General features: G+C 42.3%; 1 protein-coding gene across 14 annotated transcripts in view; it reads right to left on the bottom strand.

Annotated features, from left to right (window-relative positions):
• pknox2 (pbx/knotted 1 homeobox 2) overlaps positions 1-14,323 on the bottom strand; it is a 452,602-nt gene that overhangs the window by 147,223 nt on the left and 291,056 nt on the right. For 11 of the 14 annotated variants that reach the window (XM_078531552.1, XM_078531535.1, XM_078531515.1 and 8 more), the window contains one exon: positions 2,531-2,639. The exons of 2 other annotated variants lie outside the window; for them this stretch is intronic. In XM_078531552.1, coding sequence (XP_078387678.1) covers positions 2,531-2,617 — 87 coding nt within the window. In that variant the 5' untranslated portion in view covers positions 2,618-2,639. Of the gene's footprint in view, positions 1-2,530; positions 2,640-9,660; positions 9,801-14,323 lie in introns of those variants that run through there. One more of the 14 variants, XM_078531560.1, reaches the window with a different exon arrangement.

Here is a 14,323-nt window from a genome sequence, read left to right as displayed (position 1 = left end):
GCACATACACGGCGAACAACGATATATAAGTTGACCTTTGAAGCCTCCAAAGATCCTTCCAAAAATGGGAGTCGACTTATATGCCAAATATAAAATGCCAACCGCCAGTGTTAGTGTGGGTGGTTTACCATTTTGAAATGTGAAAAAACATACTGGTAATTCATATCAAATTAATGTGGCATGATTTATTGAATTAATTAATTATACAAAGATACCTTCAATCACAATCAAAACATTTTAAAATCCACTAAAATTCATCATTTTCAGCATCCAACGCAAAGAGTTCATCAAATTCATTCCGAGTAACTTTGGCTATGGCATCATCGTAAAGATCCCACTATGGATCAGATTAGGCACTTTTGGCTTCAGAGTCATCCCTCCACAACAAATCATCTTCCTTACAATTAATTGACTTGGATGTTCCACATTTTTTGAACAATTTGATGACACTTTGTGCATGAATAGCATCCTATGATTTGACGATAAATTGCACAAAACATTAGGAGGTCAACTTGCATATTTCCATTCTTTGAGGAGTTTTTGTTCTCTGTCAACCATCCACCTATTCTAAGCAGTGTGAGCCCTATCTTGAATGATTTTTTTGAGGCACACATCCAAAAGTTGAACTATGTATGTTTGACCCCTAGCATAACTGCAATAATGTTACTTCTTTGCAGGCACCTCTTGATCTCAATGGTTTTATGGGATCGAAACATGTCACGCACTAATAAGCTGTGTTCTCAGCTGTATGCCTATTTCACACATTATCAATCCATCTAACGGTTGTCATGGACTTGCACAAAAACTCCTGCACCTTGAACTTGATTTTTGGCATGGTTTAAGTTTGAAAAATACTATAGGCTTTCATTGTGTCCCGCCAGCCATGCAGGCCAGTAACACTGAGTCTTGTCTTCTCATTTCTTGTCATTTACACGAGAACCATTTTCAAAACTTTCCACTCCACAGTTCAGTTGCTGGGCTTATTGAAATTCATGGGCGTTCCATCCATATTGCCGACATGACATAATGAATACTTGTGTTTTTGCCGCTGTCTAATGATGAATCGCAGGAAACTGGTAATTTTTGTAGTCTCTGAGCAGTCTTGGTTTTTTGTCGCAACACTGGACATTTTCGTTCCATAAAGCAGCTACACCAACTAGCTGTTATGAAATCTTTGCTGGGCCTTCAGTGTTTGATTTGGCCCACTTAAATACATTACATTTCTGGTGGCAATGCATCCATTTTGATGATTTTCGAGGGCCCATTCCGATACATTATCAGGATCAGGTCAGTGGTTGGCTGGTCCCTGTTCTCATGGCACATTTGGTTGTGAGCATCTTTTTCAGTGCGGATTCGTCCTTCTTCCATTCTCCTATGAATTTTCAACAACACCGTATTCCCTCGCTGCAGCACAATTACTTGACGAGTTAGCAAACGTGACAACTTTTAGCTTGAAACCAGCTTCATATTTCATTGTGTTTGGATTTCCATTCATGCTTCAGCTTGTTGGATGGCTCACTTCTCTTCATCATTCACTATGCATGGTCTGCTCAGTGTGCACACATCTTCGCAACAAAGCCACCCGCTTTATCCCTTGCGCCCATTTATATGGTACCGGTAAATAAAACATAGGGCATAGGACTTAGCAGCAGGAGTAGGCCATTTGGCCCTTTGAGCCTGCTCCGCCATTCAATAAGATCATGGCTGATCTGTTGTGGCCGCAGCTCCACTTTCTTGTCTGCCCCCAATACCCTTGACTCCCTTATCTATCAAAAATCTATCTAACTCAGCCTTGAATAAATTTAAAGACCCAGTCGCCACTACTTTCTAGGGAAGAGGATTCCACAGAATAACAACCCTCAAAAAATTTCTCCCCATCTCTGTTTTAAACTATGTCCCCTAGTTTTAGTTTCCCTACAAGAGGAAACATTTTCCAGGTATCCACCCTATCAAGTCCCCTCCAGATCTTATCATAGTGCAAACATTCATTTGTGGGGTGAAAAATTGAGGCTAACAACTAATGCCAATATACCATGTTATGGCTGAAACGCGGGAGGGGGGGTGGGGGTGCGGTGGTGGGGTTGACCTATATGCTGAATGCGTGCTAAATCATAATTTTTGGGGCCGGAATAATGGAGTCTTATACGCTGGATTGACTCGTATGTCGCCATCTACAGCAACAATGAAGGGTTTATTAAACGAAAGGCAGAGAGAGTGCTGAACAAAGCATAGGAAAATTAATTTTAATAACTAGAATTCCATCGGGTAGAGAACCAACAGACCTTAGACCTTTTCCTTGGAATTACTTCACGTCTACCTGCACTGCAGGCTATTAAATCAGTACTGTTTGGAGCTGGCAACGTTTCCCTGCTCTTTCCACCAGTTCCATATGACAATACTCAAAAACTATATGGATGTGATCCAAATTTTAAAATTAATTTCAGAGCTCTCAATCTCAAAATCCCAGAAAGCATTCTCGCAATGAAACCTTAAAAGCTCCACAGTCCTCCTTCTGTTACTACAAACCCACCTGTTGGCTCTCTTGGTACGTTGGAGGGGGCACACTCTGGGTTGCCATCATGGTCAGTGATGATGCAGGGGACGCATGTTGCATCATGGGGTTGCTTCACATCTAGAACCTAGGGAAACAACAGAGATGGTTCTTACAGCTGCTCAGTACATCAGCATGGAGCAGTCATCAAAATGGGTCATTTATCCAGCTAAAGGCATTGAATGTCCAGTTCCTAGAGTGAATTGCTCAAGTACGATATGATTCATCACAGTTTACCATTACAAGGCTACTGACAATTGTCAACAACTAGATCACACAGATATAAAAACAAAAAGCTAAAAGCTACTGCGGATGCTGGAAATCCAAAACAAAAACAGAATTACCTGGAAAAACTCAGCAGGTCTGGCAGCATCGGCGGAGAAGAAATCAGTTAACGTTTCGAGCCTTCATGGCCCTTCGGCAGAACTGAAGCATAGTTAGGAGAAGGGAGAAATATAAACTGGTTTAAGGTGGGGGGGGGGGGTGGGGTGGAAAGAGAGAAGTTGAGGGTGTGGTGATTCTTTTGATTATCTGTGACATCTTTTGATTATCTGCTCCTATCACTGCTTATCTCCACAATCACCACACCCTCAACTTCTCTCTTTCCCCCCCGCGCCCCCCCCCCCCCTTAAACCAGTTTATATTTCTCCCTTCTCCTAACTATGCTTCAGTTCTGCCGAAGGGCCATGAAGGCTCGAAACGTTAACTGATGCTGCCAGACCTGCTGAGTTTTTCCAGGTAATTCTGTTTTTGAACTAGATCACACATGCTGCTTAAAAAAACCTGCATCAATTCCGTCAGTCAGGAGTGTGAAGGAATTGGCAGGGCTGCTTCAGATTTGCAGCATCTAAAATATTAGACCATAATAAATTGCAAGTAGGGGAAATGGTAAGAAAGGTGGTAGGGGTCAACCTGTCCTGCTCTCAGATAAGTGCACCATTCTCTGTGTGCTCTTGATACAGGTGCAAAAGGAGGGAAAAAGAGAAGACAGAAAGAGAAAGAGAAGAGAGGAAACACCCTGATTGCTAACTGCCCTATCAGCTAGCAGCATTGCACAGAGACTGAAGGAAAAATGTCAGACGCAACTGCAAATGCTCGATGGCATTCACCAGACTCTTTTTTAAAGTTACTCTCACATGTACCCAGAATCAGGTTTATATAATTACTTTCTTGTACTTTGTCACTACTTTTTGCTTTGTTTTTATTATGACTCTTCTTTATCCTTAATGCTGACCTGAATTTTGATCCCTGACCCACACCCAAGTTTTCCAATGTAAAACCCCTATAAGGCAGCATTCCATAAGAAGCACATTGGAGAGAGACCTTTGGACAAGGTTGGTCACAAATAATGAAATCGTTTCTCTGTTAATGTTGCTACCATTTCATGACTGATAAAATTAACAGATATAGAACGAAGGTAGGTAAATAGACTTAAGGTACAGATCAGCCTTGATATAACTGAATGGTAGGACAGGCTTGATGGGCTCAATGGACTCCTCCTATTCCTATCTTTCTGTCTCCTGCTCAGTGCCCTCAAGTTCTCCCTCTGATATGTTCTAGTTGATGTTAGAATGTAAGCTAAGAATCAGCATTTCCTGAAACATGTCTAAATTCAAGAAACTAGCCTTTGCAAGGGCTGCACTCCATGTTCTCCTCAGAAACTATTTTTAAAAAAGACAAGGCACAGATATACACACCAGTAATAACAGCTTAAAACATTAATATCAGTGTTTATCAATGGGTTAGGCTAAATAACTCCAATGTGAATTGGAAAATCTATTAAAAGGACTTTTGCTCACCAAACTGCCAGCAATTGCAGAACAACAGGGTAACTATGAGTTAGTGATCCCACCACTGAGCCTCACTGGACCAGGATGGATCAGGCACTCAGGTCAAGCTGGTTCCGATATTCAGGTCATTAAAAAATTGATAACTGTAAATTGGGAAGGCCATGAATCAGGTTTGCAGCTCGTCATGCCCAGCTGTCTCCTATCAATTGAAGCTAACTCATTGCCCACAAATGGAAATGTGAAAAAGCCCCTCATGGCATCAGCCTGATGAGAATCCTCTCCAGTGTACATGAGTGATGAAAATAAGACGGACTTTCAGGGTTCAGTGACACAAACCAAAGACACTAATGTACAGCACCATGTCATTAGTTGCAACTACACTTCCACAATGAGCTCTTGGTCCAAGTTCATTGCTTTGGTTAGAGTCTGCAGAGAAGCTGACTCAGCCATGCTCACACTGCACTTGCAGCTACAGCCTCCAGTTCCACAAGAGCCAGCTGCTCTCCAAATCCTCGATCCAATTGTGGCTACAAGAGGAGGTCAGGGGCTGGGAATTCTGTGGCGAGTAACTCACCTTCTGACTCCTCGAAGTCTCTCCACCACCTGCAAGTCAGGAGCGTGTTGGGATACTCTTCGCTTGCCTGGATGAGTGCAGCTTCAGTAACACTCAATGCTTTGGGGAGTCAGGAGGTGAGCTACTCACCACAAGACTCCTAGCCTCTGACCTGTTCTTGTAGCCACAGTATTTATATGGCTAGTCCAGTTCAGTTTCTGGTCAATAGTAACCTCCAGGAAGTTGATAGTGGGGGATTCAGCGATAGTAATGCTATTGAATGTCAAAGGGCGATGGTTGGATTCTCTCTTGTTGGAGATGGTCATTGCCTGGCACTTGTGTGGCGCAGATGTTACTTGCCACTTGTCAGCCCAAGCCTGGATATTGTCCAGGTCTTGCTGCATTTGGACATAGGCTGCTTCAGCATCTGAGGAGTCATGAATGCTGACCATTGTGCAATCATCAGCAAACGTCCCCACCTCTGACCTTATGATGGAGGGAAGCTCATTGATGAAGCAGCTGATGATGATTGGGCCTCGGACACTATCCTGAGGAGCTCCTGCAGTGATGTCCGGAAACTGAGGTGATTGATCTCCAACAACCACAACCATCTTCCTTTGTGCCAGATATAACTCCCCACCCCCCCTCCACCGTCTGATTCCCACTGACTCGTTTTGCTAGGGCTCCTTGATGCCACATTCGGTCAAATGCTGCCTTGATGTCAAGGGCAGTCACTCTCACCTCACCTCTGGAGTTCAGCTCTTCTGCCCATGTTTGAACCAAGGCTGTAGTGAGGTCAGAAGCTGAGTGGCCCTGGCGGAACCCAAACTAGCCATTAGTGAGCAGATTATTGCTAAGCAAGTGCCGCTTCATAGCACTGTTGATGGCCCCTTCCATCACTTTACTGATGATGGAGAGTAGACTGATGAGGCGGTAATTGGCCGGGTTGGACTTGCCCTGCTTTGTGTACACAGGGCATACCTGGGCAACTTTCTACATTGTCACACCAGAGCTCAACAAAATCGTATAGCAAGGCATCACAGGAGATAGTCAATCAGCCCATCCTACTTGCGTTGGCTTTGAAAAAGTTATTCAATTATTCCTATCCTCCTGTTCGTTCCCCATAGCCCACCACCTCCTCTTTTCAAGTATTTATCCTCTTCCCTTTTGAAAGTTATTGCTGAATCTGCTTCCACTAGGCTTTCAGGCAGTGCATTCCAGATCATAACAACTTGCTGCATAAAAGCAATTCACATCTTCTCTCCGGTTCTTTCAAGAAACTATATCTTAAAACTATATCTTCCTGCCACTGGAACAGTTTCTCCCTGTTTACTCTATCAAAACCCTTCATAATTTTCAAAACCTCTAGTTAGTGAAGCTCCTCTTAACCTTCTCTGCTCAAAGGAGAACAATCTCTCCTCTCTAGTCTTTTCATAAAACTGAAGTTCCTTGTTGCAATCATAAATTGTTTTGCTTACGTCTAACATGATAGTGACAGTAGCATGGTCCTTAGCTCATCATTACTTTCCATAGCCCACAGTCACATCTGTACCTGGTTTGTAGGACCTCATTATTGCACATCTCATTATTGTTGTCCATCCCTAGTTGCTCTGAGGTTATTAAAAGTCAACAACACGTGTAGAATTGTAGTCACTTTTAGGCTAGATTGGATAGAATGCCAACTCTCCTCCCTGAAGAATATTAGAGAACCAGTTGGGTTTTTACAACAAAAGAGCAAGTTATTTTTTTTCTGCTGCCAGAGCGCATATTAACAAGGTTTTATCCAATTTTATTTCATGAAGTAAACTTCACACAACTGGAATGTTTCAATATTAGCTGTACCTATGAAAGCAATGTATCTGCAATGTTTTAACATCTTGTTTGGCTGCATAAACTTTCTCAATGGCTTCAGAGGCTCTGTGATGAAGATATTACTCCATTACCTGTAACAGTATTATAGAATGGCTACAGCACAGAAGGAGGCCATTCAGCCCATCGTGTCTGCCGGGTCTCTGCAAGTAGCACAAGTTTCAGCTCAACAGATTGTTGCTTCAAAATGGTACTTACTTTACTCAGGGAATTTGGTGAGTGAAGAAATTTGGTGCACTGAGGGAAGGAGTGCTCTTATGGTCTTTTACAAAATAGAGACTGGTCCAAGAGTGGGAGCGGGAGACAGTGGGACCCGAGAGCTGACGTTCAGATGCATTAATAAGTAAGCAAGTAGGTGATTGGTTAGTGAGTTTTAAGGTTTCTTTTACTCTAAACTAGGGCTGTCATTTAAACTAGAACTGGGGAAGTATAAGCAGTATATTACATTTACATCTTAACTAATTAAACTACTGAATATAACTACAAATAATCATTGACTAAAGAATTTAATGAATTAAATTGAGACAAAAATAGATTCCATATGAACAGAGATAAAAGATAATAAAAGATCAATTATACCAATCGCTGTACTTTATAGACCAACAAGTAGCGGGAGGTGGAGGAAGAAATATGCAGACAAATTGGGAATTAAGTAAAATGTATAGAATAATAAATCATGGGGTTTTCAACTACCCTGATATCAATTGAACAGAAGAGGTATGTAAATTGGAAAAGAGAATAGAGTTCCTACAATGGCTCCTTTCTAACCCAGTGTGTATAAATGCCCAATAAGGAAAGATTCACAATAGGATCTAGTAATGGGGAATGAACCAGACCAGACAAGAGAAGTAAAAGTAGGGAAACATCTAGGCAATAGTGATCATGATATAATATGCTTTAAGATGATGATAGGGAAGGACATAAGTATGACAAAAACCAGGTTAATAGATTGGAGAAAAGCCGATTTTGAGGGGCCAAGAATAGAAATTGGGAAAATAAAATGGGTAACTAGATTGGCAAACAATTTAAAACAGCAATAAGAAACATTTAAAACAATGTACAACAAAGATTCTGCTAAAAGAAGAAAACTAAACACTGTTGAGAATAAATAAAGATGTAAGGGAACAATTGTGTGTTAACAAAGAGGCATACATAAAGTACACAGAAAGCAGAGGGGGTTCATGATAAGAGAGAATACGAAGAGATTAGGACAAGTCAAAAAACAATTAGGAAGAAAAAAGGAACAATGAGATTGAATTATCAAGGAACATAAAACAAATTAGCAAAATATTTTAGAGGCACATCAATAAAAATAGGAAGGATGTGATGAGAATAGGATCATTAAGGGATAGACAAGATAATACCAGAGGTAACGATAAGGGGATGACAGAAATTTTAAATAATTATTTTGCTTTGGTATTTACCAGGGAAGCTGAACAGGCAGACATGATGAGATGAGTAATGAGATAAGTACATTTAATTTTTTTTAAAAAATGGGATGTATTGAATAAACTAATCAAACTTAAAGAGGATAAAGCACCTAGTCCAGATGGATTGCACCCACTCACTTTAAAAGAATCTGTGCAAGAGATAGCAAAGGCACATATTTAATAATTCATCAGGAAATAGTGGTGCCAGGGGATATCTACGGTAAGGTGGTGGTGTTATGATCCCCAGCTGATGTTACTACTGGACAAGCCTGATCCCAGGGTGGAACCTGGCTTGATAGATCCTAACTTTTATTTGTTTGTTTAGATACGTGGAGAGTGGCTACTGAACAGAATCACAGGAGTCAGCTGATGAACTTTTAACAAAAGAATAAAACATTTATTCAACAAGATGGACTATATTACAATACTCCTTCACCCACAACTATATCTTTACAGATATAAACAGATTTGCAAGGATATTGCAAGTTACAAAAGCTATCTTATACTGCAATGTTCACAGTAAGTATACAGTCCATGTAAACCAATAGGTGACCTGTGGTCAGACACACCACACCCTGTGCCCAAGTGACAGATGCCACTCCAGGCAGATGCTATGGATCTCTCATCAACTCCTCACAGATGCTTGTCACGCTGTGAGCCAATCAATCAGTCTCAGAGTTCCATCTATTACATGAGGGTTTCCAATCTCCGCTCTCCAAGAACTTGCTTTGGAATCTTCTCCCAAACCAACACTTTCTCTCAGACACCTTCTGCAAGGGTCCATCTCCAGGGTTTTGAACTCTCCTTCCAAAGTTCCTCTCCCGTGGGTCACCACGTACATTCAAGCTTTCTTGCACGTACTCACTCTCACTGACTTAGCCGTCAAAAGTGCACCACTGCTTCACATGCCCATAACAAAGAGTTACAAGCCCTTCAACTGTCTCCTTGGACTTGCTGGATTCTCACATGCCTATAACGTTTTAAATCTGCTTCCTGCAGATTTCATCTCTTTAAGCTTGAAGCCTTCCTCTCTGCTCCTTATTGTCACTTCCACAGAACAGGACCTTTATCGGACTCCTATTCTTCCTTTGACTAGAATGTCCTCTCGGGACCTTGCCTGTTCCACTCCCCTAGATTTAGGGGACTTTCTTCCTTAGTTCTTGGAACCTGCATCTGCAGTTTCCTTTCTTATTCAGCATCTCTCGGCAGCTGTCTTCAACTTTAGTTTGGGACTTGTTTTCTGTCCCTTTTCATGTTCTGCCTGTCTTGGCACTTTCTAACCACTTTTCACCCCTCCCTGCCACCTTAAACAATTTATGCACATATACCCATACTTGTCTCTGTTCTAACAGCCCCTTAAGAATTGTATCCATTATTCTATATTGCTTCTTTTCATCCTTCCTCCCAAAAATGTATCATTTCTCTCCATTACATTTTCGCTGCCATGTAACCACCCATTCTACCAACCTGTCCATGTCCTCTTGAAGTCTATCACTATCCTCTTCACAACTCGCACTCTGTATCCAGGAATATTCAGTACCCAATCCTGCCCTTTTTTGAGCCAGGTCTCAGTTGTCGCCACTACAGCCCATCCTTGTCAAGGGAGGAGCTGACTGAAGTTGGGAGCAGCTATGAAGAATGTCCTTTCAAGTAAAAGGGAAATCCATGGAGGTACATTTTCTGAAATAAAAACAGAAAATGCTGGAAATACTCAGCAGTTCTGGCAGCATCTGTATAGAGAGAAACAGAGTTAATGTTTCAGGTCAATGTCAGAAGGTAGAGTCTGCTTGCTCACTATGAAGTCCTCACAGGGATACACCCCACTTACCCAAGTTCAGTACGCTCAGGCATAAGTTAACATGAGCCACTTTAGGGCTAACTTAGCCTCGGTGACTCTGCTTACACACCGCTGGAGAGAGTAATAATTGCTTTATACTCTTACCTAACAAAGATGTATCAACCTCAGTCTTGAAAATTTTAATTGTACCAGCATCCAAAGAGTTCCACATTTCTACTAATGCTTTTTATGAAAAATTGCTTCCTGATTTCATTCCTAACTGGCCAAGCTCTAATCTCAAGATTATGTCCCTTTGTTCTTGATTTCCTCTCCAAAGTACATATCTTATCTGCATTTAACTCAATGTTCCAAACTTAAGAGAAATTCTAAAGTTAAGGGAATGCAAACCAAGATATGTAACCTTCCCTTATAATCTAACTCTAAGCCTTGCTATTACTCTGGTGAAGCTGTGCTGCACCTTTCCAAGGTCAATATATCCTTCCAGAGATGTGGTTCCAAAAACTAAACACACTGTTCAAGATGGAGTTTGACTGACATTCTTTATAACTGAATCTACACTGCCTTGTTTTTGTATTCCAAACCCTTGAGTTAAAGGCCAACATTCCATTAGTCTTGCTAATGGATTTTTGTACCATTGTATGACCCTTTTGTGAGTTGTGTACTTGGACAACTAAATCCTTTGCTCCTTCACAACTCCCAGTTTCCCAACATGAAGAAAATATTTTGATGTGTCTACGTTGGGTCCAAATGGATGGCCTTGCATTTCCCCACAATGAACTCCATCTGCTACAGTTTTGCCAACTCACCTATTCTGTCTATGCCCCTTAATTTCTCAATCCTATGTACACAACTTACTGTGCCTTCTAACTTAGAGTCAAGTGTAAACTTGGATATACAGCTCTATTCCTTCATCCAAGTCATTAAAATATATGGTGAAAAGCTGAGGACCCAGTAGTGATAAATGATAAATACCACTTGTCAACTCCTGCCAATCAGAAAATGTTCCTTTTTCTCTCTACTGTCTCCTAGCTCGTGAAACTGATAAAAGATAAAGTTGAACACTTAGCTAAGTTCTCCCAGAGCTTTCACTTTCTTTAGGCGGGGAGCTGCATGAAGCACTAAGTAGGAAGCCTTATGAAAGGCCAGGTTTTCTAGCTTTGTGGAGTTTAGCGATCTCATATAAAGTGCCCTACACAACCTCTTCAAACAACAAGGAAATCCAGAACAAAAACAGAAACAGAAATACCTGGAAAAACTCAGCAGGTCTGGCAGCATCGGTGGAGAAGAGCACAGTTTACGTTTCAAGTCCTCATGACCCTTCAACAGAACTAAGTAAAAATAGGAAAGGGGTGAAATATAAGCTGGTTTGGGGGTGGGTGGGTTGGGGGGGGGGGGGGGGGGGGAAGAGTTGTTGGGACAAGCAGCCAGTAATAGGTGGAGATAACCAAAAGATGTCACAGACAAAAGGACAAAAAGGTGTTGAAGGTGGTGATATTATCTAAAGGAATGTGCTAATTAAGAGTAGAAAGCAGGACAGACAAGGTACAGATAGCCCTAGTGGGGGTGGGGTGAAGGAACACTAAAAGGGCTAAAAGGTAGAGATAAACAATGGGTGGAAATACGTTTAAAAATAATGGAAATAGGTGGGAAAAGAAAAATCTATATAAATTATTGGAAAAAACAAAAAGGAGGGGGAAGAAACGGAAAGGGGGTGGGGATGGAGGAGAGAGGTCAAGATCTAAAATTGTTGAACTCAATATTCAGTCCGGAAGGCTGTAGTCTGGTGCTTAGTCGGAAGATGAGGTGCTGTTCCTCCAGTTTGCGTTGAGCTTCACTGGAACAATGCAGCAAGCCAAGGACAGACATGTGGGCATGAGAGCAGGGTGGAGTGTTGAAATGGCAAGCGACAGGGAGGTCTGGGTAATGCTTGCAGACAGACTGAAATCCAGCTTGTTCCTATTTGATTACCTGGCAGGCCTCCAAAGCAGTCACATACTGTAAGAACTCAAAGACCACTGGCATCACTGTGATTCTTTGGGTAGTGGAAGGTGGATTGAAAACAGATTCATAATCTGAAATGTTGAGAGAATCACATTCCTGTGCCTCAGAAGAGCAGCTCCCAGTTAGGTTAGTGGCTCCTAACAGTGATATGAAAGTCATTCCTATTCTCCCACATCTCCGTCCCAGCCAAGGGCAGCCTGCAGAAAATGAATACTTCCAGCAAGATTCTGATTTGTAGCTCTGATATTCAGATGCCCACCTAGATGTCAACGTATTCTATTCAATCATGTCTCAGTTCAAATTAGTAGTTACAGCAGTTAAGTGCATGGCATATTAGAATGGAGACTGGAGTGCCACTATGCTGCTGAGAACAGAGCACCTACTGGTACAAAAGATCTCAAAGTGCATTAAGCACAGCTCAAAATTAATGTTATTTCATGTTTTCCAATGCATAGTTTGCTTTCAGGAATTTCTCTGCTCTGGTCCACAGCCAAACATTTATTTGTGCTCACTAAGGCGATGGATTATATTGGTTCTGTGGAATGAAAGGCTTCCCATTTCAGTCACTGAGGGTGGAATCTTACCCTTTTGAAGATTTTCTGAGGTCAGACCATGAGCAAGTCTCAGCCCCCTTGCTAATGCCTGCCTGCCTGCCCACCCACACAATCTTACAAAAGGGGGCCAATTAAGAGCCCACCTCTGGGAATGCTATCCAATTAAGGATGGCGGGAGGATCAGGAATGGCTGACCCAATGGAAGGGCCTGCAGCGATATCCTCATGGCAGCCTTACTGGGAGAGGTGGGCACTGCTGGGCTAGCAGGAGAACTCAAGAGTGTCTCAAGATGGAGGCGCCCCTGAAGATAGTTGAAATTTTTTAAATGACCTGTGGCCACAGCAGCCAGGCTATCATTGTGGAGAGGGAACCCCGTATGATCCTGGTGCCCATGAGTGGTCAATTAACTGCCACTAAATGCTGTTAGATGGTAGCCACTTCCTTTGCCTACCCTCCTCCGGCAAAATTGCCTGGAGGCAGAAAAGGTCAGGTGGCCAAACCACCATTCTATTCTGCAAATTGCAGCAACCCCAACTCTAACCTCCTACAAACCCACCTCCAAGCAGATGGTAAAATCCCTAGCGTCAGCATCAAGCACTCTAGGTCAGGTATATATCTCTACTCTGCCCTGACTATCTCAGTGCTAACGTCAGAAGAGGTTACAAGGGACTTTATTTCTTTTATTTCCTGCAGCACCAACCATTCAGCAATGAGGTCACCAACTGAGTTCAGTTCTGTGCTATAGGCGTGTCCATAAAGAAGTGAATTGAGACCGCCTGAACCCACTTAACCAAAGGACTCTTAACAGCCAGCAGGACACATTCAATCAGGCCATTTATTGCCTTATCAATCTTCTCTCAATCATCGGCAAAGTGATGGAAGTGGTCATTGACATTGCTATTAAGAGCACTTACTCAGCAATAACCTTCTCACTGATGCTCAGTTTGAATTCTTCCAGGGCTACTCAGCTCCATATCTCATTACAACATTGCACCAAACAAGGGCAAAAGAGCTGAATTCCAGAAGAGAGGTGAGAGTGGCTGCCCCTAACATCAAGGTAGCAATTGACAGAGTGAGGCATCAAGAAACCCTGGCAAAATTGAAGTCAATGGGCATCAAGGGAAAACTCTCCACTGGTCAGAGTCACACCTAGTACGAAAGGATGATGATTACAGTTGTTAGAGGTTAATCAGCTCAGCCCCGGGACATCGCTGCAGGGATTCCTTAAGGCAGAGCACTAGTTGCTTCACCAATGTCTTTTCCTCTATCATATGCTCGGCAGTAGGAATATTCACTGATGATTGCAAGGTTCAATTTCATTTGCAATTCATCAGATAAGGAAGCAGACCATGCCCGCATGCAGCAAGGCCTGGGCAGGAATCAGGCTTGGGATAATAAGTGGAAAGTAGATTCATGCCACACAAGTGCCAGGTAATGATCATCTCCAACAAAAGAGAGTCTAACCACCTCCCCTTGACATTCAATGGCATTACCATCACTGAATTCCCCACAATCAACATTCTGGAGGGCACCATCGACCAGAAACCTAACAGAACCAGCCACATAATTACCGTGGCTATAAGAGCAGGACTGAGGCTGGGAATTCTCATTTCCTGACACCCAAAAGTTTTTCCACCATCTACAAGACACAAGTCAGGAATATGATGGAATACTTGCCGTTTGCCTAGATAAGTGCAGCTCCAACAACACTCAAGAATCTCGACACCATCCAGGACAAAGCCACCCATTTGATCGACACCCCATCTACCATCTTAAA

Source organism: Cetorhinus maximus, chromosome 2 (assembly GCF_964194155.1).
Source record: "Cetorhinus maximus chromosome 2, sCetMax3.hap1.1, whole genome shotgun sequence".
NCBI lineage: Eukaryota > Metazoa > Chordata > Chondrichthyes > Lamniformes > Cetorhinidae > Cetorhinus > Cetorhinus maximus.
This window is presented reverse-complemented; position numbering and strand designations above follow the sequence as displayed.